Consider the following 27,738-nt stretch of genomic DNA (forward strand, 5'->3'; position numbering starts at 1 on the left):
AGTAGTTTTAGATTCACATCAAAATTGAGTAAAAGGTACAGAGAGGAAAAATATGTTTTGATGGTCCCTGCCACATGCATAGCCTCCCCCATCATCAGCATTTCCCATCAGAATGGTATATTTTTTCACAATTGATGAAGCTATATTTTCTTCTCATTCACAGTTTTAAAATGGCAGTCATGAGAGTCAGTTTACTAATTCAAGTCTTTTATGAAATAGTTTTCCAACATGATGAGAATAAGGAGGGACGTAACTGTCTTTAAAAAATTGTAAAATTTTACACAAATGAGTGTGATAGCGCACAACTGGAGTTCCTGCTACTTGGGATGCGGAGGTGGGAGGGTTGCTTGAGCCCAGGAGTTCATGTCCAGCCTGGGCAACACAGTGAGGTCCTGGCTATAAAAAAAATGTAAAGTTTCTACAAACCCATCATACCTCATGTGAAAAGCTTGAGTTAAATATGTTTCATAATTCAAATTTTTTTAAATTTTATGAAATATGGTACATATATTGCATATTACACAACACGTGTTAGTAGCCTGAAACACACATTAATATTTTTTGTAATTGAACATATAAATAACCATGCTAAGTTTATTAAAGACCCAATATATTCTTGTTTATATTAATTTTTACTGCCAAATAAATTTATGCCAAACATACAAATTAATTTTCAGTTTGCAAAGCCTTTTGGATTTCTGAAATTGTGTATCAGGGATTGTATGTCCATATTCTGAAGAAAAAATAGTTTATTTTGGGTCTCTCCATATAGGAGGATCAGGGTGTAAGTCAGCCAGAGAGACAAGGAAAATTTTGGATCTATAGGAGAAAGAACTTTCAAACAGCAAAAGTCACCCAAAAATGGAATACCAGCTTCTAGGTAAGTCATGAATTCCTAGTCGCTGTGCTCAAACACAGGTGAATTATACAGTTGCCTTTTATTCTGTAGAAGTTGTTATATATTTATCATTTATGTTTATCATTATGGTCCTTTCTCTAATTCCAACATACAAAAAGCTAAAAGAGAACATTCTCTTTGATTGAACAAAAATAGTAACACTTCAAACAAATTTGAAAGTTAAAATCAAAAGTCAAGCTTTTGATAAAGAAAGAATAGACTGTAAGCAGAGGTCTTGTCTGTCTTGGTTGCTACTAATTTGATATCCAGTTTTCAGACATGCCTGTGATACATTAGGCACTCAATAAACAGTTGGGAATAATTTTTTTTTTTTTTTTGAGACGGAGTCTTGCTCTGTCACCCAAGCTGGAGTGTGATAGCAGATCTCGGCTCACTGCAACCTCTGCCTCCTGGGTTCAAGCAATTCTTCTGCCCCAGCCTCCTGAGTAGCTGAGATTACAGGCATCCATCATCATGCCCGGCTAATTTTTGTATTTTTTTAGAGACAGGGTTTCATTATGTTGGCCAGGCTGATCTTGAACTCCTGACCTCAGGTGATTCGGCCACGTCAGCCTCCCAAAGTGTTGGGATTACAGGTGTGAGCCACCACGCCCGGCCTCCAGTTGGGAATAAATTAATGGAAGACTGTGCTTTGTCAGTATAACCATATTTAAAATTTATAAGTAAACTTTACATTTGGAATTGGAAAATTCAGTGATGTAAATCAAAACATGTTTTCCTCCTGAAGTTTCTATTTTGAATAGGACTAATTTTTCTAATCCAATTTTATTGGTTAAATACTGTTTCATTACTTTTGATTCAGTAAAGGAATACTTGGTGTAAGTATTGGCTCAGCTTTGTAAAAAATACAATAAAGAACATGCTAATTGTGTTGTGAAAAAAATATATGAATTTACAGAATGTTTCAGTTGTTATTCTTACTTTTAATGATTGGTTCAAATTTCTTTGGTAATTTTGACAGGGCAGTTTGGAAATGTATTGTTCAGTTTCTATTTTTTTCACAAGGATCTTTCATGCTTTTTGGGTTGCATGTCAGCATTTTACTTAGGCTTTGAAATTCTGTGTCTGAAAAAAGATGAAATATAATAATCCCTTTCCCTAAAATGTCTAAGATCACATGGCTGAAGCTGTCATGTTGGCTCTCAGTTTATCAGTAGACCAAAGAAATAATAATCAGAGCGTATCAAAATTTCATGTAAGAAAATTTTTGAGTAAGATGATTTTAAAAAATCAACTTTGACCTAGGCTTTGAGACAACAGCCAATTCACTTCTTTATTGGATGACTGAAAAACAGCCCCCTCCCCTTGCTGCCTTAGAGTGGAAAAAATGGCCAGCTATCAGAGTTCTCTCAACCACATGTCAGCCAACAAGACTTTCAGATTTCTTTTTGGTTATAAATCCTGCTCAGAACAAAGATCCTTTATTGGCGACTCTGACAAGGTAATGAGAGGTATCCATGCTGTCTGTCATTCTAACAATCCAGGTTTGTTCATAATACATGGTGAAGAAATATTCTTTGCAAAATAAAAATCTGACTTTCACATGGTATATTTAGCTATAGAACAATGTGTTGTCTCATTTTTATGTTACTATTCCTTTTGATTTTAAATTTTAAAATTTTCTCCCAAATTTTGTGGCTGAGTCATGTAACTGCTTGGCTGGTTAGAGATTGTGAGGGTGAGACTCCAGTGACAAGAATAATCTTCCACTCTTTATGCCATTGATGTAATGTGTGGATGCCAGCAATAGTAATGGAGTTTCACTTCCACTGTGGCTATGTGGCTCTACTGCCAAATGAAATGTTTTTGCAGAATAAAATTGTAGTAATATTTTAAAAATATACAATTAATATATATTATTGGTTTAATTATACTCTTCTGATTTTCAAATGAATCAAAAAGTCAATCAAAAAGTAATTCAAAAGTCATTTTTAATATTATTGACACCTTCAACCCATGTTGGTCCCTTGTTCCCCACGGCTGTTTGCTTTGCTTCAAGAAGAGTAAATCTTTATGTTTTTGTTTGTGTTTCACTTTTTAAATTGTGGTAAAATACATATAACACAAAGTTCATTATCTTAATCATTTTAAGTATACAGTTAAGAGTATTAAATGCATTCACAATATTCTGCAACCATCACTGCCACCCATTTCCAGATCTCTTTTTATCATCCCAAACTGAAATTGTGTATTCATTAAACAATAACTCCCCATTTCTGCCTCCTCCCAGCCCCTGGCAACCAACATTCTACTTTCTGTCTCTATGATTTTGACTATTCTAGGTATGTTATATAAGTGAAATTTACAGTATTTGTCTTTTTTGTGATGACTTATTTCACTTAGCACAATGTCCTCAAGGTTCATCCGTGTTGTAGCAAATCATCATATTTTAAACTCCTCTTTAGAACAATTTTTTTTTCCCAGTTTTTCAATTCCTTGACAGCTTTCCATGTTCTTTATATTCTGCAGCTTGAGGGTAAAACTTACAAGCTGAAGGTATTGAATACATTTATAAGAGAAATTTCAAAGATTAAACTTTAAAAATATTCAGAATCCAAAAGTGTCATATACAAAGAGAATAGGAATTTTTTTTTTTATTATGGAACTTTCTGCACTACAAACATACCTGGCACACTTTTGAAACTCGATATTCTCACTTGTTGAGTGAATAAACCAATACAAGAATTGATGATCATTTTACAATTTAAGACAAACTAGATTTTTTGACCAAAATAAAAAAACCCTCTTCTTAAAGATTTTCAATATTCCATCACTCCTTTGACATTATTGCCTAGGAAATTGATTCTAATAGTTTTTAATGAGTGTGAATTGCTTGAGCAACTGACCAAAGAGACTTCCAGACACCAACCCAGGGACTGAAAAGGTGAAGTGTCCCTAAGGTCATGGGTACCTAAGAGATGGTGCGAACAAGGGGAGAGAGGCTTTTGTGCTTGAGTAGAAAGCAAGCAATGATAAATTTCTATCTCAGAACATTTTTCTGGGGTCGGTCCTAAAATAAAAGGTGAGTTCCTGAATGATGGGACTAAAGAGGAGAGACGGAAGAATAATGTAAGGTTTTCAGAGGGAGTAGTCACAAAAGCTTTCAGAGGAAGTACTGGTTTTCTTGCGTCTTTCTGCAGTTAACATTTCATTTCCTCCTCTAAGGTGGATCCTGTTTTAGTGAATAATTAGTATTTAGTTTAATCCACACTTGTACTGATGCATCATAGTTGATTTCCACCAGTGTTTTAATTGTTTCATGGTTGCAGATATAAAGGGCAATGAACAAATTGAAAAATATTCTTGGAGAGAAGCTTGTGATATTGGCAGCTCAAGAATGGACAGAAAGCATGGAAAATACATATTGAACGTTGAGCACTCTGAAAACCAGCCGGTGAGTGTCCTTGCTCCATTTTGATAGTTTGCCTATATTACAGTTTCATTTTCAGCATTTAAAAGCAGTTTAATCTCTTTATTACTATCTAGCCAACATCATAATTTTGCATTCTTCTCCAAAATAAAGAGCAACCCTGTATCAATTTTTGTGCTGTAACTTTCATGTTTTATTTTGCTATGTTAAATATTTAGGTATTAATTTAAATATATATAGCTGTAAAGTATTAGAAATGTTTCTATGGCCATAGGATATACAAATAGATCCATTTAACTTTCTATATTCACCTTCATGTAAACATAAACTCCAGTGATGTCAGTGTTTATTTATTAAGTTCTATTTTTACAATTGGATGCTTAGAATTTTTAGACCTGTCAGAACTCAGATTTCTTAATATGCTGAAAAACCAGATATTAATTCTAGATATTAATATTCCTAAGAAAGAAAACTTCCAAAAATACCTGCTCTGTGTCAAAATATGACTATTTTGTCTGCTTTTTAAAAACTATTTTTATACCAAAAACCAAGCCTTCAGTGTATAGCTATCATAATCATATATCTGTATCATATACAGATTATGTATCTATTTATATCCAACCAAATAATCTTTGACTTCAGAAAAAAGGAAGGACATGTAATGAAAATTAAAATAGTGAGTTAAAATTCACTGCCAGCAGAATGAATGAAACACGTGTGAAGAAATAGCTTGCTTTTGTCGTATGGAGCTGTGGTAATCAGCCTGTGTAACTCATGAGATAAACCAAAGAAGAAAGTCCTGTTTCTCAGTAAGTGTTAATACAAGAATCCTATAGAGGATTTCTGGTTCACCAAAAGAACCAAGATCTTCAGTCCCTGGGTTGGTGTCTGGAAGTCGGCTTGGTCAGTTGCTCAGGCAACACTGTAATCGGATCTTCAAGATGTCCAAATACTCAGATGGAAAAAAAAAATTATCCTTGGTCAGGTTTGTATCATCTTGATAGTTTTTCTAGATAATAACAAATGTAAAGATGTTTACAAATATTAGCTTACATTGCTTTTTTTTACAGCATATAACTGGATAGCTGACTAAATATTTTACTTTATTATATTATTCAGGCATAGATATAACAATATTTTTCTCTTCAAACCAAATTCTATAATGGAATTTAAAAAGTATTTGAAGATTATAAACACACAGAAAATAAATTTTGGTGTCCTTGTTTTTCTGTTAGGGATCTAAGGAATCTCAAGTTAATCCTTATAAAGTTTGGGTAAAAAACTTACCGAATGTACTTTAGTAAGTACAGCTAATGCATTTCAGTTGCCTGTGGCCATTATTAGCTAATGCTGATTATGCTAATGCTGGTTAAACATTATTTACAGCTCTTCAACTCTTCCAGTTTTGAATAGAGACTCCACCTGTAGTAAGAGCCAGAGCAACCTGACACAGTAAAATTATTACTTAGGCTGCAAACTGGGCCTAGATCACAGGTTCCCCATCCTTAGTATAGACCCACCCATCACCTTCCTCTCTGAAAGGGCCAGGATTCTAACAGGGCCAGAAAATTCTGGGAAACTGCCCCACTGAGTGAGTTTCTCTTTGTTTGCAAAGGCATTAAAATGTTCAGGTTCACCAGCCACAAGCAAATTGGATGTAATGAAAACAACAGGATCAGCACCTAGTTAAATAAGCAAGGGTATTAACAAAGATAAATTCAACTTTTTCAAATTTGCATAATGAATAGTAGGTAGAATTTTGTTTATTCATATTTGATAAACATGGGACTGATATCTATATCTATTTCTTTTATATTATACTTACAGAAAAAATTAACTTAGCTAATTGTCCACTGCCAGGAGTATCCCATCTTAACTATATTTAATGATTTTATATTTTTAATAATAATTCCTAATGGGTCAATGATTATGTATCATTCTGGTTTGACAGTTTTCATGGAACTCACTGGTTGGTTGGCCAGTAATTTCTATAACTATTAGTAATGGGTTATTAAATCAACACAAAGACAACTAGTGGCAGTAGCAGTAGTAATTAAAATACTATTACTAATAACAAGAATGATAGTTAACACATATTCAGTGGGTATTATGTGCCAGACATTGCTACAAGCATTTGGCAGTTGTTTACTTAGTGATCATATGAGCAAATCTGTAAGTGGGTAATTTTAGTATTCTCCTTTTGAAGCTGATAGGAGTGGCCAAAGATAACCTTGATTCACACCTAGAAAGTAAACATTATCATCCTGTGAGATGAAGAGCCTTAGATCATTCTACATTATGTTTGATATGTAACAAAACTTTTGGCTGGGTACAGAAGCTCATGCTTACAATGCCAGCACCTTGGGAGGGCAGAGCCAGAGGAGTGCTTGAGCCCAGGAGATCTAGACCATCCTGGGCAACATATGGAGACCCCATCGCTACGAAAAATAACATCAAAAATAATTAGATGAGCATGAAGGCATATGCCTATAGTCATTGGCTACTCAGAAGGCTGAGATGAGAGGACTGCTTGAGCCTTGGGAGGTCGAGGTTTCAGTGAACCATGACTGTGTCTCTTCACTGCAGCCTGGGTTACACAGAGAGATCCCATCTTAACAAAACAAAACAGAACAAAACAAAAAACTTTTCCACAAGATCCATAAATTCCTGAATCTACTCCTCTCTCATGTTCACTTTATCTTATCCTTCCCCTCTGTTAACACACCCCTTCCCTAAAGTCTTTCCCTGCCAACTCAGTTGTTTTCAATCCTTATTTACCTCTTTTTCTGAATAATTTACAATTATTGCATTTATTTGTTAATTATACACTAACCTGTTTTGCCTCCCTGTTAGCAAATAGACTCCTTGAGAGTAGAGACCTGTATTGTTGTGGACTGTTTTTACATTGCTCTATGCCCAAGAGGAACCCAGCAAAAACATACTGCAAATTCGACAAATGATTTGTCTTCTGTGTCACTGCCATAGGCTTGCAAGTTCCATTGGATAGAGCATGGTATGAATTATGTAAAGCAGTCACTTTGTGTAAGAATTTTTCACTAGTATCATGTAGTATAGTATATACTACATTACTGTATTAGCATAGTATGGCATAGCATAAGAATATACTATTCCTAGTATAGTGTAGTGGAGTACATGGGCCTTAACACCGGAAGGTCTGAGCTCCTGTGCTAGCCGTTGTGTTGTGATGACAAACCATTTCAACTCTTTTCACTTCAATATTTTCATTTCCAAAATGACCTGAACAGGTTGTACCCAATAAGATGCAGGGACTTCAGCTCACCATCCTCTTCCTTATAGAGGCTTCTTAATATATGTTCCACATACAGCAGCTTGCACCATAAGGATATTCGATCCATTTATGTAATATCATGAGGAAGAGGATACACATTCCTGAACTAGAACTTTAGTAACCTACCAAAATTAGTTAAAGTATAATATATAATAATCTGTCTAGATTTTTTTATCTTCAGGGGATAAGAAAACATTTATTCCTTTTAAAAGTCATACTCTTAGGTACTTTTGATAGAAGAATTATATTTTAGCAACTCAACACCATGGTTTCCTAGGCTTCCTACTCACTTCCACTCTGCCTTTGTAGCCAATCACACATCCAAATGACCAAGAGGCTCACAGTTCCATATGCTGGTGTCTACCTTCAAATGATATAACCAGTGATGTCTCTCCCAACTTAACTGGGGTCTGCGTGAACCCAGGAGTCCTTGCACATTCAAGATGTCTACAGTCAGAATCCTGTAACACACAGGTAATGTGTAGCACGGGAGCTTTTATTCAGGTTGGGATGTGCTCTATATGGGCATGTACTTTGCCTATTCTTTCCCAAGAAATGTACTTAATTACTTAATTCATTTATATTTGTATTAAGCATTTGCTGTATTCTCAGTATAGGTACAAGTCACTGTGAGGCAATTCACAAGAAAATAAATATTTGCTAGTCTCTGTTTTCCAAGCGCTAACATTCTAATCGGGGACTCAAACATCTATAATAGATAGAGAACATACATGAAAATCAAAGGAATAAGTGTAAGGTGCAAATGCAAGGTTAGGGAGGGGCAGATGAATAAGAATGTTGGCAATATTAGGGTTTAATTCACCATTAGACTCTGATGGGAGACTGTCATATTTAAAGTTTCATGGGTCCTATTCTTTTGGCGATCACCTTATTTTCTTACTCTGTGCAGCCTCCGAACCTGTGTGTGGCACTTTCTTTAGCTCCCTGGGTTCTGGCCTCTGGTGTATACGACCTTAACACAGAAACCTTACTGTTCTCTGGAGCATCTCCACTAGCTTTGGAGACCAGACTCAGCTCTCCTTGGTTCCCGACCTCATGTCCTGTAGGCTGAATGAACTTTACCTCACGACTGTATCTTTAAGTCTTCAGCCCTTGTATAGAAATTTAACATTGACTATAAATTACCAATATGGCTTGGCAGTTTGGTTTTGTTCCCCAGACTCTGGAATTCCTTCCTTTCGCTGCTTAGTTTTGCTATAGAGACTCAGTAGAGAGCCTCTGAGGCTTGTTTCTTGATTCTGGACAAAACAATATGAACTTTATACTGTTTCTGGGACAATGTGAAAGAATAAGTAAGCTCAGTAGGATGGAGTTAGAAAATGTTTCTTCTTGTTTGCAGAGGTAAAGTAATCCATATCAATCATGGAATTGAAGGAGGTCTTCAATAACATTGAGTCTGCTAGCTCTTTTTTTTATTTTTATTTTTTATTTTTTGTTTTTTTGAGGCAGGTTCTCACTCTTGTCACCTGGGCTGGAGCACAGTGGCACAATCATGTCTCACTGCAGCTTCAACCTTCTGGGCTTAATCCTCCCATCTCAGCCTGCTAAGTAGCTAGGACCACATGCATATGCCACCATGCCTGGCTAATTTTTGTATTTTTTGTAGAGTTGAGGTCTTGCCATGTAGCCCAGGTTGGTCTCAACCTCCTGGGCTCAAGGGATCCACCCGCTTCAGCCTCCCCAAATGCTAGGATTACAAGCATGAACCTCCATGTCCAGCCTCTGCTGGTTCTTAAACTTGACCGCATATTAGAATCACCTGGGGACTGTTTAAGACCAAATCAAGTGCCTGAGCCCCACCCCAGACTAATTAAATCAGAAACTCTGGGGGGTGGGGCCCATACAACAATGGTTTTTAAAAGCTACCCAGATGAATCTAATGTACAACTAGTGATGAGAATGACTGATCTAGTCCCATTAAATCATTTAACAATTAGGGAAAATATGGCTCAGGAAAGTTTAGAGAGTTGCTAGAACTCGTACGGTTTTTGCCAGAAGGGGCCAAAGCAGGAGGAGAACTTAGTTTCCTTTTGTCTGATCATGTGCATTTTATTCCACTAAAGGGCTCTTTTTAAGTTTGTGTGATGCAGTATTATAGACTTCTCTCCCAGATGTACATAAGCCTTTTTGCCACTTTCTTTTCTTGAACCTCCTTTTCAGTGCTTCCCATCAAGGAAAGAGGACGTTATTTGTCCTAGGGCTAACTTGGTCTTAGTGGCCCTCATTTCCCTGGCCTTGGTGACCATTGCCCTCATTCTTTCGCTGCTGTCTTCGTGTCATCAGGCTTTTCATGAAACTCTAGTCTTCCAACAAATACCATGGCACATATTTTGTAATATTTCAGACCTACTGTATTCTGTCTGAAAGGTTTGAGTTTTGTATTCTATTCCTGGAAGATCTTGCTTTCATCCAGGTAATAGTGAAATAATCTGTTGGACTCCAAAGCCCTAGTTTCTAAATTCTAAATTCTATATTATACTGCATCCAAAACAAAAATAATACTTTTGAAAACTAGTGACTTTATCAATGTTATTTTTAATCTTCTCAACAAAAATATGAGATGTTGTTCTCATATTAAAAAAAAGGTAGGGGTGAGAGAGGAAAGAATAAGAGGAATACAGAGGATTTTTTAGGGCAGCGAGACTGCTCTGCATGATACTATAATGGTAAATACATGTCATCATATAGTTGTCCAAACCCATAGAGTGTACACCACCAAGAGTGAACCCTAAAGTAATCTGATAATGGTATATCATTGTAGGTTCATTAATTGTAACAAATGTTCTACTCTGATGGGAGAAGTTGACAATTGGTGAGGCTGAACATGTGTGAGGGCAGGAGGGATGTGGGAAATCTCTGTATTTCCTGCTTAGTTTTGCTGTCAACCTAAAACTTCTCTAAAAATAAAGTCTGTTAAAAAGAAAAAAGACAAATGGAAAAAAGAATAAGAGAAGATGAGATTTTGCAGATTTGTCTTTCTTCTAATGTAAGGGACAGCAGACAATTATTTCCACCTGCATGAAAACATGGACTTCAAGCCCATCTTTCAAAGACACATAGTGACTCAAATGATGTTAACCCGATAAGTTATAAGTAATATAAAAAGGATGATAAATTACAAGCATTTTTGTTTTTCATTGCTGATATTTTTATATACACGCTTAGGTAAAAGAATATTGCCGCAATGACTGGTCTATGTGGAAAGTCTTCCTGGCTTGTCTCTTAGCCTGTGTGATAATGACAGCAATTGGAGTACTTATAATATGCTTGGTGAATAACAAAGGATCTGCCAATTCCTCCGTTGTTATTCAGCTATCCACAAATGATGGAGAGTGTGTGACTGTCAAACCTGGAACACCCTCTCCTGCTTGTCCAGCTACAGTGACCACCACTTCAACTGTACCTGCAAGTACAGCCACTGAAACTACAACTTCAACAGCTACAGCTGCCACCACTTCCACAGAACCTATAACTGTTGCACCTACCGATCAATTATAATTTAAACAGCCATAGCCATCACTTCAACTGAAACTTTAACCTCTACCACTTCAACTCAGTTTGCAACTATAATAGCTACTCCTATCTTCAAGTGGAATCGTGGCTGCAGTCACTTTAACAGACTCTATAACCGTTACATCTTCAACAAAATCAAGTCCTACTTCAACTTAAACTTACTTGACAACTCAAATAATCACCACTTCGACCATCTCTTTGACTGAATCAACAACTACATTCCCTTCAACTGAATCTGCAACCACTTCCACTTAACCTATAACTACTGTAACTTCTACTTAGCCTACAGTAACAATGCTCATCACTCTTTTCCAAAAATGTATAATCTCCACCTATTCATCTGAGGACTAAGCTCTGATTTTTTATCTTGCCCAAATTCCTTTCTAAGGGGTATGGGGAGTCATGCCCTACAAACCATAAATTCTCATCAGATGGGTTTTATTTAACCCTGTATATTGTGACTTACTTTCTAATCTGACTCTGGCATAACAAGGGAAAAAAATCAAAATGTTTTACCCCAAAATATATTTCCTTGCCATACCTTGAAATTGTCCTGCAAAGTCTCTTGTGGAGAAACTCCACATTCTATAGAGAATATCCTTTCCCCTTTGTTTTCCTTCCTTTCTTTCCAGATCCAGGAGATAATCAACTAACAGCCAGGCACCCTTTTAGGTCTAATAAGAAACACTTTACAACCTGCTCTCTCTCTGAAGTCTTCTTTCTGAGAGATTCCTCTGCACAATAAAACTTGATCTCCACAATCCTTTATCTTAACCTGAACATTCCTTTCCATGGACCTCAGGTCTTCAGATAAACTAAACCAATAGTCAACCAGAACATGTTTAAATTTACCTATAGCCTGGAAGCCCCAACTTTGAGTTGTCCTGCCTTTCTGAACCAAGCCAATGTATTTCTTAAATGTATTTGATTGATGTCTTGTGTCTCCCTAAAAATATATAAAACCAAACTGTACCCTAGCCACTTTGGACACATGTTCTCAGGACCTCCTGAGGGCTGTGTCGTGAGCCATGGTCACTCATATTTGGCTCAGAATTAATCTCTTAAAATATTTTACAGAGTTTGACTCTTTTTGTCAACACATCCGAACCTGCAACTACAAATGCCAACATTACCACTTAAAACTTGATAGAACTAGCATCAGTCATCAAAATAACCTGTTCTATATTAAGTTAACTTTTAGTTATCACCAGTAATACTAGCCTACAACTACTCGCCACACTGGCTCTTCCCCAAAATTGAAATTGTACAATATGTGAGTCTAGTTCTTGCTAACATAACATTATTGCCTACATTAAAAGCTTCTGCAAAGCAAAGGGAATGAAATGAAAAGGCAGCCTGCAGAATAGGAGAAAATATTTGAAAATTATATATCTAATAAGTTGTTAATCTCTAAAATATATCAGGCATTCACATAACTCAATAGCAAAAAAACAAATAACCTGATTTAAAAATGGGCTAAAGATTGGAATATACATTTTCCCAAAGAGGACATACAAATGGCCAACAGGTATGTGAAAAAGTGGTTAACAGCACTAACCATCAGGGAATTTAGAGTTAAAACCACTGTGAGATATCACCTCACAGCTGTTAGTTTGACTATTATCAAAAAGTAAAGAGATAACGAATGTTATTGAGGATGTGGAGAATAAGGGACCCTTGTACACTGTTGGTGAGAATGTGAATTAATAAAGCCATTATGGACAATAGTATGGAGGTTCCTCAAAAAATTAAAAACAGAACTACCATATGATCCAACAATCCCACTGCTGGGCATGAAATCAGTGTCTTGAAGAGATATCTGCACTTCCATGTTCACTTCAGTATTATTCACAGTAGTCAAGATATGGGACCAATCTAAGCTTCCATCAGTGAATGAATGGATCAAGAACATGTGATTGATATATATATATATATAAATATTTGTCTGTATTCAGACTTTTAAAGGCTGAATCATATTCCAATGTGTGTGTGTGTGTATACACACCATAAATTACAGCAATCGAGTGTTATATTGGTAAATGGAAAGAAGCATAGATCAATGGACCAGAATAGAGAATCTAGAAAGAGATCTACAAACATATGGTCAATTCAACTTTGACAAATGTCCAAAGGCAATTCAGTGGGAAAAGAATAGTCTTTTCAATAGTTGGTGCGGAACAACTGAGCAATCTTATATACATACATACATATGTACATGTGTATATAAAGTATAATGTACACATATGTACATATGTGTATATATATACACACAATTTATATATATATGCACACAATTTATCATATATATGATACATATATACTATATATGTATGCACGATGGAATACTATTCAGCTTTTATAAAGAAGGAAAGCCTGACATTTGCAACAACATGAATTAACTTGGAGTCTATTATGCTAAATAACATAGACCAGACACAGAAAGACAAATATTGCTTGATATTACTTACATGTGGAATCTAAAATAGTCAAACTTAGAGAAACAGAGAGTAGAAAGGTGGTTGCCAGTGGATGGCGGATAGAGAAAATAGGCAGATACGGGTCAAAGGGTACAAACTATCAGTTATAAGATGAATAAGTTCCAGAGATCTAATGTACAGTATGGTATCTATAGTTAATAATAATGTATTGCATACTTGAAAATTGCTAAGGTAATAGATCTCAAGTGTTCCCAACGCAAACACAAGAAAAATGATAATTATGTCAGGTGAAAAAATATGTTAATTAGCTCAACTGCGGGAATCATTACAAAGGTATACTTATATGAAAACACCATATTGTATTCCTGGGAATTGCTGTGTTTATGAAAAAAAATAAAACATGTTTTCCACCTTAAGTATATAAAATATACAAATTTTTCATCAATCATATCTTAATCTTTAAAAAATAAATTAATATCAAAAAAGAAATATATTAATATATCAGTAAATATAATAAAAATAGATTATATTCTCCACCAATAAAAATAAAAAATAAGAGAATCCATAGAATCTTCAAAATAGCTTCTACAATTAACGAGTAAAGGTGTAGGATGTAAAGTCAACAGACAAAAATCAATTGTATTTCTATGTACTATTAGAGTTGCTAGTACCATTTACAATAGCACAAAACATGATATGCATAGATATAAATCTAACTGAATATGTGCAAGAGCTATCTGCTAAAAACTACAAAGCACTTTTGAAAGAAATCAGAGAAGACCTAAATAGAGAAATATACTGTGTTAATGGATTGGAAGAGTCAATGTTGAGATGTTCAGATTTCTCCACATTGGTCTGGAGTTTCAGTGTAATCCCAATCAAAATATCAGGAATATTTTCTGTGAAATCAAGAAACTGGTTTTAAACTTTATGTGGAAATGGGAAGGAACTACAATAGCTAAAACAATTCTGAAAAAGAAAAGCTGAAAGAATCATGTAATGATTTCAAGACTTACCATAAATTACAGCAATCAAGAATGTTATATTGGTAAATGGAAAGAAGCATAGATCAATGGACCAGAATAGAGAATCTAGAAAGAGATCTACAAACATATGGTCAATTCAACTTTGACAAATGTCCAAAGGCAATTCAGTGAGAAAAGAATAGTCTTCAATAGTTGGTGCTGAACAATTGGGCAATTTTATACACATTCACACATATGTACAAGTGTCTAATTTTTCAGTGTATGTAAATATGCATATCTTTTTAAAAGATCCTTGACTCATACTTCCCACACTTTCAAAAAGTAACTCAAGATAGATTATAGACCTAAATGTAAAACCTAGGACTAGGAAATTTCTATAAGAAAACATAAGAGAAAATCTTTGTGGTCTTTGGTTTGGCAAACATTTCTTGTATTTGTAACAAAAGCACAATTCATAAAAGAAAATATTATAAATTGACTCCACCAAAATTAGTAACTTTTCCTCCTCAAAAAACACTCTCAGTAAAATGAAAATTTGACCTACAAATTGGGAAAAATATTTACAAAACATCTAACACTGGACTTATAGCTAGAATATATGCAGAATTCATACCAATAGACAAAAAGACAACCTATTAAAATAAGCGAATGATTTGAACAGACAATTCATCAAAGAAAACATATGCATGGCAAGTAACTACACAAAATGATGCTCATCATTATTAGTCATTAAAACCACAGTGAGACATACTGCACTATTATAATAGTTAAGAGATATAGATCAATGGAACAGAACAGAGCCCTCAGAAATAACGCCGCATACCTACAACTATCTGATCTTTGACAAACCTGAGAAAAACAAGCAATGGGGAAAGGATTCCCTATTTAATAAATGGTGCTGGGAAAACTGGCTAGCCATATGTAGAAAGCTGAAACTGGATCCCTTCCTTACACCTTATACAAAAATCAATTCAAGATGGATTAAAGATTTAAACGTTAGACCTAAAACCATAAAAACCCTAGAAGAAAACCTAGGCATTACCATTCAGGACATAGGCGTGGGCAAGGACTTCATGTCCAAAACACCAAAAGCAATGGCAACAAAAGACAAAATTGACAAATGGGATCTAATTAAAGAGCTTCTGCACAGCAAAAGAAACTACCATCAGAGTGAACAGGCAACCTACAACATGGGAGAAAATTTTCGCAACCTACTCATCTGACAAAGGGCTAATATCCAGAATCTACAATGAACTCAAACAAATTTACAAGAAAAAAACAAACAACCCCATCAAAAAGTGGGCAAAGGATATGAACAGACACTTCTCAAAAGAAGACATTTATGCAGCCAAAAAACACATGAAAAAATGCTCATCATCACTGGCCATCAGAGAAATGCAAATCAAAACCACTATGAGATATCATCTCACACCAGTTAGAATGGCAATCATTAAAAAGTCAGGAAACAACAGGTGCTGGAGAAGATGTGGAGAAATAGGAACACTTTTACACTGTTGGTGGGACTGTAAACTAGTTCAACCATTGTGGAAGTCAGTGTGGCGATTCCTCAGGGATCTAGAACTAGAAATACCATTTGACCCAGCCATCCCATTACTGGGTATATACCCAAAGGACTATAAATCATGCTGCTATAAAGACACATGCACACGTATGTTTATTGCGGCATTATTCACAATAGCAAAGACTTGGAACCAACCCAAATGTCCAACATTGATAGACTGGATTAAGAAAATGTGGCACATATACACCATGGAATACTATGCAGCCATAAAAAATGATGAGTTCATGTCCTTTGTAGGGACATGGATGAAATTGGAAACCATCATTCTCAGTAAACTATCGCAAGAACAAAAAACCAAACACTGCATATTCTCACTCATAGGTGGGAATTGAACAATGAGATCACATGGACACAGGAAGGGGAATATCACACTCTGGGGACTGTGGTGGGGTGGGGGGAGGGGGGAGGGATAGCATTGGGAGATATACCTAATGCTAGATGACGAGTTAGTGGGTACAGCGCACCAGCATGGCACATGTATACATATGTAACTAACCTGCACAATGTGCACATGTACCCTAAAACTTAAAGTATAATAAAAAAAAAAAAAAAAACCAAAATAAGAAACCTTGACAGTAAAAAGTACTGAACAGCAAGTGCTAGCAAGGAGCAGAGCAGAGTAGCTGGAACTGATGAGCACTGCTGGTGGGAAGGAAGGAAAGCATGAAAACAGGGAGGAAGGAGAGAAGGAAGAAGGTTGGTTCATTGGTTGGAGTAACCTTACCAGCACGGTTTAAAGGGACCTTACTGGAATCTACTTAAGAAAGCCATGGCAACATCCCCCGATGGCAGCATCTGTGAGGCTCTTAAAGGTAGGAAGAGAATCTGAGTAACCTTAGCTGCAGATAAAGGAGCATGGGGTTAATGAAGGGGCAGGAGTATTTGACCCTGTCAGCCTCTGGGCTAAGGAAAAGACTCCTGGATATGTTGAGATTGCTGGTAGTGCTAAGGACATTAGTAGAGTTTAATAGGGTCTTCAGCTACAGAGGGGCTGGAGTGAAGCTGAATACAGCACCCACCCCAAAAATTGTACATGCCCCTCATACAGTGAAGACCATATGGGTATAGGCCATCAGCAAAGGGTGAAGCTGTCTGGAATCACAGCTAAACCACTTTTGCCTTTGTTATCCTTCTTCCCTGCTCCCAACTGGTGGGAGCTAGAGTTTATAAGAGAGAAGGGGAAGAGGTGACTCAGATAAAAGATTCCCACACCCACTATGATCTGTGCGCTATCCTTGGTACATCCTCAGTATCTTAGAGATACTGGAGAAAATAATATGGACCCAGATGGAGAAAGGAAGGAAATGAGTAGTGAATTGAATTTGAGATTAAAGGATTTGTTTTTATTTTTATTTTAGTTGGTCAAGATTGGGGCCTAAATGCCAAAATAAGATTGTTAATAACAAAAGAAAGAAAAATTATAGACTGGCTAAAGTGTCATTAAGCACTGTGTTACCGATTGGCAAGGAGGGACTCAACATTGTATAGTTTTGATAAAATATATACCTAATTCATGTGTAAATTATACAAGCTTAGATTCCCCAATACATGGTTAGCTACACTAGTGGATATTTTTAGCTATTAGAATAATCTAGGTTAATCACAAAAGCTATGTACATTGAAAATCCCATTAGCTGAAACTTTAATTTCAGAAATTGGGCTAACCCATAATTAAATTTATAAAATATATTGATTTTATCTCTTTTTAAAAACTCATTTGAGACAGGGTCTCATTCTGTCACCCAGGCTGGAATGCAGTGGCACGTTTGTGGCTCAGTGCAGCCTTGACTTCCTGTGCTCAAGTGGTCCTCTCACCTCAGCCTCCTGAGTAGCTGGGATCAGAGGCATGTGCCAGCATGCCCAGCTAATTTTTTTGTATTTTTTGTAGAGATGGGGTCTCACCATGTTGCTCAGGCTGGTCTTAAACTCCTGGGCTCAAGCGGTCTACCTGCTTCGGCCTCCCAAAGTGCTGGGATTACAGACATGAGCCCCCGCACCCAGTCTTCTTTTTTATTTATTTATTTTTTAATAATGTAATCTTTTTTAAAATTTTATTTTTTTATATCAAAAGGTTTTTGGGGAACAGGTGGTGTTTGGTTACACAAAAAGTTTTTCTTTTCTTAAATATTTATTGAACTCCTGCTGTGTGCCAGATACTGTTCTTTATTTTTAAAAAATTTTTTTTATTTCCATAGGTTATTGGGGAACAAGTGGTATCAAAAAGATAATCCACCATGATCAAGTGGGTTTCATACAGGAAACAGAGCAAGCTATTTCTCAGAGGCAACTAGATTGCATAGACCCACGATATTCAGTCCAATTGTTTGTTTTTCCTACTAATCATTCCCCAACAGAATTAATAGGACAGATGGCCCCAGGGCTACGCTTCCTAGAGTGGGCTTTTTGCTCATATACCGGGACCAAAACACTATCTCGCTATGTCCAGCTAGTTAGTAAAGTCATCTATACAGGCTGCAGATGATGCAAATAATTGCTAGGTTGTGACCCTGATGTCATAAGAATTCCCTTAAGTAAAAAACAGTTCTAAGCAGTCCTGCTCCTACCTCTAGACCCTCAGGATAGCACTCTCTGATTATGCGGGCTGTATAGAACATGGCCTTCCTGCTGACAAACTACTTCAGTTCTTATCTCATATTCCTGTAGCTATGCCTACAAAGGTAGTTCACACCCCCATACCTAACACTTGAACGCTTTTTACCGATGGCTCTGGTAAAAATGGAAAAGCAGCTGTCTGGTGGGAACCACATAACTCCCTCACTCTATCTGGATTTACTAGCACTCAAAGAGCTGAGGTTGGAGCCCTAATATTGGCCGTAGAAACCTTTTCCACTCAGCATATCAATATTGTTAGTGACTGCTTACTCTGTTTGTTTATTACAGAACCTTGAGACAGCCCTCATTAAGTCCACTCTTGAGCCCACCACTCTGACAGATCCCTCACATCTCCCCCTTTTCTGTTTTTTGCATCAGGTCTTGTTGATTGAAGAGTACATATATGTGCAGCAACGGGTTTGTCAGGTGTAGCGGCTACAGCTCGTTTTCCAGCTTTGCATCCTAGAATTAGTAAATAACATGAGACAAACATGAGTATAATCAGTAATATTCTTTTCGAATCAAAGAGTGGCCCCCAGGAGTGGAGGTCTATCCAGGAGAGGATAGACTCTTTTTGCAGTGGCAGTTAAATATTGAGGGGAGTTCAGGGCTGCATTGTCCTTTTGTATAGAAAACAGGTTTTGTAACTTGTCAGTAGTTATGCCCAAGGTGGGGTGAAGCCAGTTAATATCGCCGAGTAATTTTTGATAATCATTTAAGGTGTGTAAGTTGTTAGTATTTAATTTAACCTTCTGAGGTCTTACTGACTGGGAAGTTAGTATGTATCCAAGATATTTCCAAGGAGAGGACATCTGTACTTTTTCAGGTGCTATGATTAAACCTCTTAACTGTGAATTCTTTTTGACAGAGGCATATAGACGCAAAAGTGTTGGCTCTGTTGGGGCTGCCAGTAAGATATCGTCCATAAAATGGATGATCTTGCAATTAGGAAATTCTTTTCTACTGGGAATCAAAACCTGATTTCTGTGATACACATAGTAGGACTGTTCAGCATTCCTTGAGGAAGTACTTTCTAATGAAATTGGCAAGCTGGCCTTTCATTATTGATAGCTGGTATTGCAAGCGCAAATTTTTCTCTGTCCTGTTTTGCAAGGGGAATAGTATAAAAACAGTCTTTTAAGTCAATAATGACTATAGACCAATCTGGAGGAATCGCCGTGGGGAAGGGAGCCCCTGTTGAAGGGGCCGCATGCGTTGCAAATTAGCACTGATAGCATGTAGGCCGTGCAAAAGTCTCCATTTACTAGACCTTTTGGGAATGATGAAAATGGGCTAATTCCAAGGGCTGTTTGATGGTTTTATATGGCTGGCTTTTAATTGTTCCTCAACTAATTCATGGGCTCTTTGTAATTTCTCTCCCTTTAAAGGCTACTGTTCTACCCAAATAGGATTTTGAGAGAGCTACATCAGGGGTAGGGGAGGAATAACAACAGTGGCCATTATTAGAAGGGGGTCTGCAGAGTGACCCCCCCATTTGGCTAATAGGTCCCATCCCCAAAGATTAACAGGGATGGGCATGATTAGAGGTTGTATAATAACATAAGGACCCCTTCCCTGGAGCACTGCAGCTGTTATGTTTTGCCTGGCCAATTGATTTTGGTTGGCCTGTTGTCCACACAATTTATCAAATTCTGCTTTCCAGAGGAGGTACTGACTGGCTTCTAAAGTTGTTTTAGCTAATACTGACCAGTCCCATGGGGTTATATGGAAACTGTCTGCCATGGCCTCAATTAATCCTTTCATAAATGGGCTAGCGGCTCCGTTTTCTCTAATGCTTTTCCTTATCTCTTTATAAGTGTCAAAAGTAATGGGTTCATATACCCAATTGCCTTGTTGATCTTGCATCACCGGGCAGGCCAAGAGCTCCCCTTCTAATGCCACTCGCCTAAGACGGGGTCCCATAACTGTAGTGTATCACTTGTCTTTTTTCCAATTTATTTGGGGAGGGGGGCTCCAGAGAAACCTCTGTTTCCTCTTTTATATCTTTACCCAGTAATGGCAGGGCTGAGGGAGGAGGAGGAGGAGGCAGTAAGGTAGGCGATGCTTCCTCTTCCCTTCCCTTTTTAGGCTCTTCTGTGTAGAGCGGGGCCAAAGCAGCCCTAACTAAGGCCCATAACATTAAAGATGTTACTGGGACCTGTTGCCCTTGTGCATGATGTTGTTTAAGATTTCTCCACACTTGTACCCAGAGTTCTAGGTCTAGCGTGCCTTCTTCTGGGAACCATGGGTTATGGGAAACAACAGTTTGCATTAGGTCCCTTAATTGAACCTGCGAAACTGAGGCTCCACTAGCTTTAAGCAGCTATTTCAATACTTTTATATACTGTTTCTGTCTAGTGGGTAACTGTTGTCCCATGATGAAACCCTAGCTTGAAAATTTCCCCGAACATGGAAAGCCCGACTGGGCATCAGTGACTTACAGACGGCGCAGTCTCTTCACCCTCATTTTCGAGGGTTCCATTGCAATCCGTTGTAGTATTTCTCACAGCGGGCACCAGCTGCCAGGTCTGTCCCACACACCCTGGCTGAGCGATGGATGAAAGGAGTACTCAGACACAGGTATGCAGTGTAAGAGCTGCTAAGGGACTTGCCCGCATTAGGGGCTGAAGAGAGAGCAGACTTGATAAGCTAGCACTGCATGGTTTTATTTAGTACAGACATAATGCCGAAAGCCTGGAGCAAACACAATCTGCAGGTAATTTACATTATTGTTCCCCCTTACAGGGAGCAGTCGTGCGTGGATGGTCAAAGGTGGGTTTCTGGACAACATGGGTAAACAAGCCTATTGAGATAAATTCCCCTGTTATTTCCTTGTACCTGTGTCTCACCCTCTGCCCCAGGGTAAGAGAACAGCTGCCTTCAGCTTATTGTCCCCTGAAACTTTGCAGAGCCTTCTGACCTTTCAAAAGGCCTGCTTCTTTCCCTATAGCTTCTTCCACCACTCTGACAGATCTGCCACACCTCTTTTGAGTTCCCACAGAGGTAATACATGCCACACCGCAGTGGAATCATCTGCTTGAGTATCAGTGTCCTCTCCAGGCTGAGCTCACTGGCTTTTAGTTCTGAATCCACAGCACTCAGCATATGACTTTAGCTGGCACAAATCCGATGTCCGTAGGTATTTGTTAAATGAATGAATAAATGAATAACTGATTATCTTTAATGAATCAAGTCTTGCCAACTAACTCACCTCTGGTGAAACGCATTATGCAACAGTGTTAAACAAACTAAATGCAAAATGGCAAAGTTTCGCATTACAACAGATCTCTTCATTTGTCCGACTAGAAATCGAAACTAGAAGATGAAGTCACCAGGAAATGTTTGCATGATTATAGAGCCTTTGTCAAGTTCCAGTCATGGTTGAGCGGAGAATGCAGATTGTGAGCAGGATTTCCAGTTCAAAGAAAAACCTGGATTTTCTGGAGTAAAAACGTAACTATAATTGGAACTCACCTAGTAGAACTTATTTACGCAATACACACAATTAAACTTGCCAAGTCAGCCTACTTCCAATTAAGAAGGGGATCTTCTTACCCCATCTGTCTACTTCATTTTAGATGAACTGTCTTCTCAACTCATGCTGATAATTTTTTTCAATTTGTTTACTTACCTATAACTTCTCAAAGAAATGACAGCTTCTGACTTAGTAAATGTTTAAAGTGAAACTAAACGGACAAAAAGTCATGAAAGGTGACCATGGTTGTCAGTGAACCTCCATTTTGCCACAATTCTGCAAATCTGTTAAATGAGAAAATGGGGCTAAATAATTTCTGTGTTCTCATACATATTACACTTCAATTAAACAAGAAATAATTGAGTCATTCCACGAATCGATAGGTTGGAGGAATGCTTTTAAGTAGGAAGCTGACAAGTAAGCTATAAGTTTGCTTTCTTTTTTCCTTTTCAGTAGGAGGTAGGATACCTTTACTCAAACAATGTTTTGGGGCTAAGAAAAACTGTACCTGAGAGATGTTGGGAGGAACAACACAGCACTGAAAGTGGTTTTGGTGGTTGCCACTAGAGTTTCCTAATAATTTTACCAAGTGGTTTGGACTTTTGCCAAAACGAATGATTCATCTTCTTCTCTTTGGGAATTGTAATATATGTCAACAGTAACACACTAGTATGTTAATGGAAGAAATTTTATATGGATTACAGAGTCATTTTCTTGTGAGGAAGGCTCATAAGAAAGAAATTAGATATTTTTTCAGCCAAATGGTGGCACGGTTAATATTATTGTTTTATATAAATATATACTCCGAAAGGCGTAGCATACAATGGGAAATCATAATTACTGAATTGAACTCACTGCTGGATAGATGTATCATAGTTAACTTAGTGTTAAGTCCAATATTTCTTGAAATCTGCAACTATAAAAGGCATCAAAGTAACAAATATTTCTAGAGTTGGGATTATGAAATTGGTTGCTATGGGTTGGAAGGAAAATACAGGACATAATCCTACATGTGCTAAACAACTTCACATCTAAACAATGAGTAGTACAAATATTTTTAACTCTCCATTAACCTGAGGTTTCCACTTATCATCACCTGTCTAGCTTTCTGATGGTAAATCAAAATATTTTACAATGATTTTTACTTTACTTGTATTAAGGTTAAAATAGCCATAATTTCATAGGGAAATGCATTTTTAATATATGAACTTGCTGCATGATTAAATAGCTTAGGTACTTTATTAAATTGCTTTTCTATTTCAACCATTTGAGAGAGGCTATTTTTTTCAGAATGCAGATTCAATGCTGCATTCCCACAGTATTTGCTATGCAAACATAACCAGGTAGAAGATAGAATACGTGATTTCTGAGAACAATTTCCTGACAGTTCTTCAGGATTTAGCTAAGTTCTTACATGATAGTTCCAAATTGAACATAGTTTTCACAGCCTAAACAGAAAACTTCTTAAGAAACAGCTGGTTTATTACCAGTTTATTATGAGTGGTGCCACATGCAAGGCATACAGTAGAACACTACTGCTTTTCCTAGATTTTCTTCTAGAGGAGCAGCAGAGTATATCTGTTCCTATAATCCCCCGTGTAAACCACATAGGAATGATCCTAGAGTTGAGAGGAATGACTGTTTTCTCTAACAGTTGAAATAAGATCACAATGCAATACCATCTTACCTTTACGAGAATGGCCATAATTTAAAAAATAAAAAATAATAGATGTTTGCATGGATATGGTGAAAAGGGGACATTTTACATTGCTGGTAGGAAGGAAAACAGTATGGGGATTCCTTAAAGAACTAAAAGTAGAACTACCATTCAATCCAGCAATCCCACTACTGGTACCCACTGGGCCAAGTGGGAATGTCTTGGGGGTTGAACTCCCTGCAAAGTGCAGTTTGCATTTTGGAATGGGGAACTACAGGAACTACAGGGAACCTCCAGCAAAATTAGTTTAAAAAGTCTCATCCAGGAAATGCATGTAAGAGCTGGTCACTCTGTATTTCGAGCCCTCTTAAAGGTGCTAGCCCTTCAGAGAGAGAAAGAGGGCATAAATGACTTGGTGGTGACACACTGTGGAGTCCCACCTACAATCAGCACACTTCTCTCCACTACACTAAACCCTAGGCCACAGCTCAGTTTCTCCTTTTATGAAAAAAATGTGGGAAATGAATCATCTAAGAATGAGGAAGAACAAGGAGAAGGACCCCCTTTTGGGCACCTCATTGGTTTTATGGTGCCTCTACTTGCAAGTGTTTGTGTAAAATGGAAAAGGTCGAGGGCATGCCAGGTTCTCTAGTACTTCAGCTGGTTGCATATTATGGTCATTTTGTGCACATTTTAAACTGATGGGCAAATTACATCAAGGAAAAATTCAGAGCCCAGAGGTTGACCTGCAGCTAAAGAGTTCCTAAGTTGTCTATTTCTCTATTTTCTTTTCTGCTTGTTTTAAATCTGCTGTTACTTTTCTACTGAGATAAAACCCACTATTTGGGTGCAACTTTTAATTTTTGTTATTGTTTTTATAAACCAGTGAGTTTGTGTTACTATCCCATGCCTAGCACTCTAAAGTAAAAGCTATAGGATCTTTGTTTCTGTGGGCATGTATATGTGTATTTATGTTTACATACATATATTTTGTTGTGTGCTTTGGCCACAAGGTACCAAATTGACTTAAAGAATACTCATAAAACTAAATAATAAGCCCAAATGCTTTTCAAGTTCATGTGACTTAAGTAAAATCTTTAATAAATAAGCTGGCTTTAAAATTATTGGTAAAGTCATATTAGAAATGTCTTAAGAACTGTCAGCATTTTTGTTTCCATTTATTGATCAAGTGGTTTCCTACTTATCCCTGCCAAATACTGTAAGTTATCAAAATTTGCCATAAGGGCTATAGAAGTATAAACTCATCTAGCAATTCTACTACTAGGTATCTACCCAGAGGAAAAAAAAGTCATTATACACAAAAGACACTTGCATATGCATGTTTATAGCAGCATAATTCACAATTACAAAAATATGAACCAGCCCAAATGCCCATCAATCAATGAGTGGATACAGAAATTGTTATATATATCTATATATAACTATATAGATATAACTATACATATATATATATACACACACACATATATATATACACACACACGCATATGTGTACACGAAATGTATATATATACATTTCTTGGTTCCCAACCAGGAAGCAAGGTGATTAATGGACGGTCGAGGCAGCCCCTTAGGCAGCTTATGCCTGCCCTGTAGAGCATCCCTGTGGGGGACTCTGGCCAGGTTGAGCTATGCGGATCCTAAGAGCACTTCCTAAGAGCGCTCCCAGATAGGTATTTGCCCTGGTGGAATTCCTCGTCAGAGTAGTTTACAGCAGGCCCCCGTTATAGTTATATATATAAAACTATATATATATACACACACACACACACACACACACACCATGTAATACTACTCAGCCATAAAAAGGAATGAAATAATGGCATTCGCAGCAACTTGGATGGAGTTGGAGATCATTATTCTAAGTGAAGTCACTCAGGAATGGAAAACCAAATATTGTATGTTCTCACTTATAAGTGGGAGCTATATATATATATATATAGTCATATATAGTCATATATATAGTCATATATATATATAGTCATATATAGTCATATATATATAGTCATATATATAGTCATATATATATAGTCATATATATAGTCATATATATATAGTCATATATAGTCATATATATATAGTCATATATATAGTCATATATATATAGTCATATATATAGTCATATATATATATATAACTATACACACAGACACACACACACACACCGTGTAATACTACTCAGCCACAAAAAGGAATGAAATAATGGCATTTGCAGCAACTTGGATGGAGTTGGAGATAATTATTCTAAGTGAAGTCACTCAGGAACGGAAAACCAAATATTGTATGTTCTCACTTATAAGTGGGAGCTAAGCTATGAGGACGCAAAGGCATAAGAATGATATAATGCACTTTGGGTACTTGGGGGGAAGGGAGGGAGGGGGATGAGGAATAAAAGACTACACATTGGGTACAGTGTACACTGCTCAAGTGATGGATGCACAAAAATCTCAGAAATCACCACTAAAGAACTTATCCATATAACAAAAAACCACCTATCCCCCCAAAACTATTGAAATTTTAAAAAAAGGAAGATGATGACGTGACAAAACCAGTTCACTCAGTCTTATCACTGGAAGTTCTATACCCTTCTTATTCTATACTCCCTTCTATAGCTAGGTTATACGAACTAGACTTCCAACAGAGCAAGAAAAATCTGCAAAACAGCTGGCCAAGAGATTCTGTTTTTTTTTTTAAATGAAATATGTCTCATTTGTTTTTCAGTTTTCACCCCTGGGCAAGTTGAATAATCTGTAAAGACTGGCAATAAAACCAAAGTTCAGAGAGGTTAGCAATTATGCATATTGACCATGTTGGAACTATAAGCTAACTGTGGTTATTGTTCTTAAGTTGAGACTTACAAATATTTAATCCCCAGTGCCAAGCTCATAACACATGGTTAGGAAATGTTTGCTGAACATGCTGAATTAGACCTTGACTCATTCTGTCAACATCTTGTTATTAATATTTGGAGCCCTGAGACATCAGGCCTCGGCTTGTAAGTCCCTGAAATTGCTTTGACCAGATGCTCCTCAGAACCTTGAGCTGGAAACTCCACTTGCCCTACGAGCCAAGTGAAGCCTTCTCATCACCAATCCTTGACCCAGCTCCCATCCTCGTCTTGTTCTCTACTTCCTCTTTCTTAGTTCACCCTTCAGTTCTTCCCTTCTTCCTAATCTTTCCCTCTGTGCCCTATGGGATCCCTATTACCAAGTAAACAAACCCTCCTATGTCTTCAGTCTCTTTAAACTATGAGTCCACCATCTTTTTGCCATAATGGGAGCTGTCTTTTTCCATAGCATGTTTCCTTTTGTCTTCTTTAGTGACTATTTCATATTTTGGTCAGATTGAGGCTAGCAGTGGGAGGTAAGGGAAAGGTGAACTTTCTAGTTTCCCATTGTTGCTGGCAAACTGTAACCTATCTTTCCTCATTAAAATACACATGATTTGGAGCTCTTGCTGTTTGGTTCTTCCACCACCTATCCTTCCTTGTTATCATCATCATTCAGCTCCCAGGCACTTCATTTGACACCTGCTCAGTCCTTTTCCCTACTCAACTCTTGCTGTCATCGCAATTCTTTTAACAACTTTAATACCAGTGACTATCACTTTATGTACTTCGTGACCATCTAGTCTCCAATAACCCATACCCCCACCCTAGACCTTGTCATCTCTAGGAATAGATCCCCCATTAAAAGTTTAAGTTTTAATTTTGTACTCTGATCACAAATACCTCCTTTTCTGGATATCCTTTCTCCTGATTTCCATTATGCTTTTTCTTAGACATCCACAAGATCACAAATCCCCTAAATTTTTTCCCCAAAACTCATACTATT

At 37.1% G+C, this 27,738-nt stretch overlaps 1 protein-coding gene across 2 annotated transcripts; it reads left to right on the top strand.

Annotated features, from left to right (window-relative positions):
* The first annotated feature begins 772 nt into the window (after window positions 1-772).
* On the top strand, window positions 773-12,464 carry DYNAP (dynactin associated protein). 2 transcript variants are annotated; one of them, XM_063699347.1, is made up of 4 exons: window positions 777-880; window positions 4,189-4,313; window positions 7,909-8,073; window positions 10,786-12,464. In XM_063699347.1, the coding sequence occupies exons 1-4, from the start codon at window positions 862-864 to the stop codon at window positions 11,116-11,118; spliced, it is 642 nt and encodes a 213-aa protein (XP_063555417.1). In that variant the 5' UTR covers window positions 777-861; the 3' UTR covers window positions 11,119-12,464. The 2 variants fall into 2 exon arrangements, with proteins under 2 accessions (XP_063555418.1, XP_063555417.1); XM_063699348.1 differs by lacking the exon at window positions 7,909-8,073 and having other exon boundaries at window positions 773-880.
* Window positions 12,465-27,738: the final 15,274 nt, after the last annotated feature.

This window comes from Gorilla gorilla, chromosome 17 (genome assembly GCF_029281585.2).
Source record: "Gorilla gorilla gorilla isolate KB3781 chromosome 17, NHGRI_mGorGor1-v2.1_pri, whole genome shotgun sequence".
NCBI classification, from domain to species: domain Eukaryota; kingdom Metazoa; phylum Chordata; class Mammalia; order Primates; family Hominidae; genus Gorilla; species Gorilla gorilla.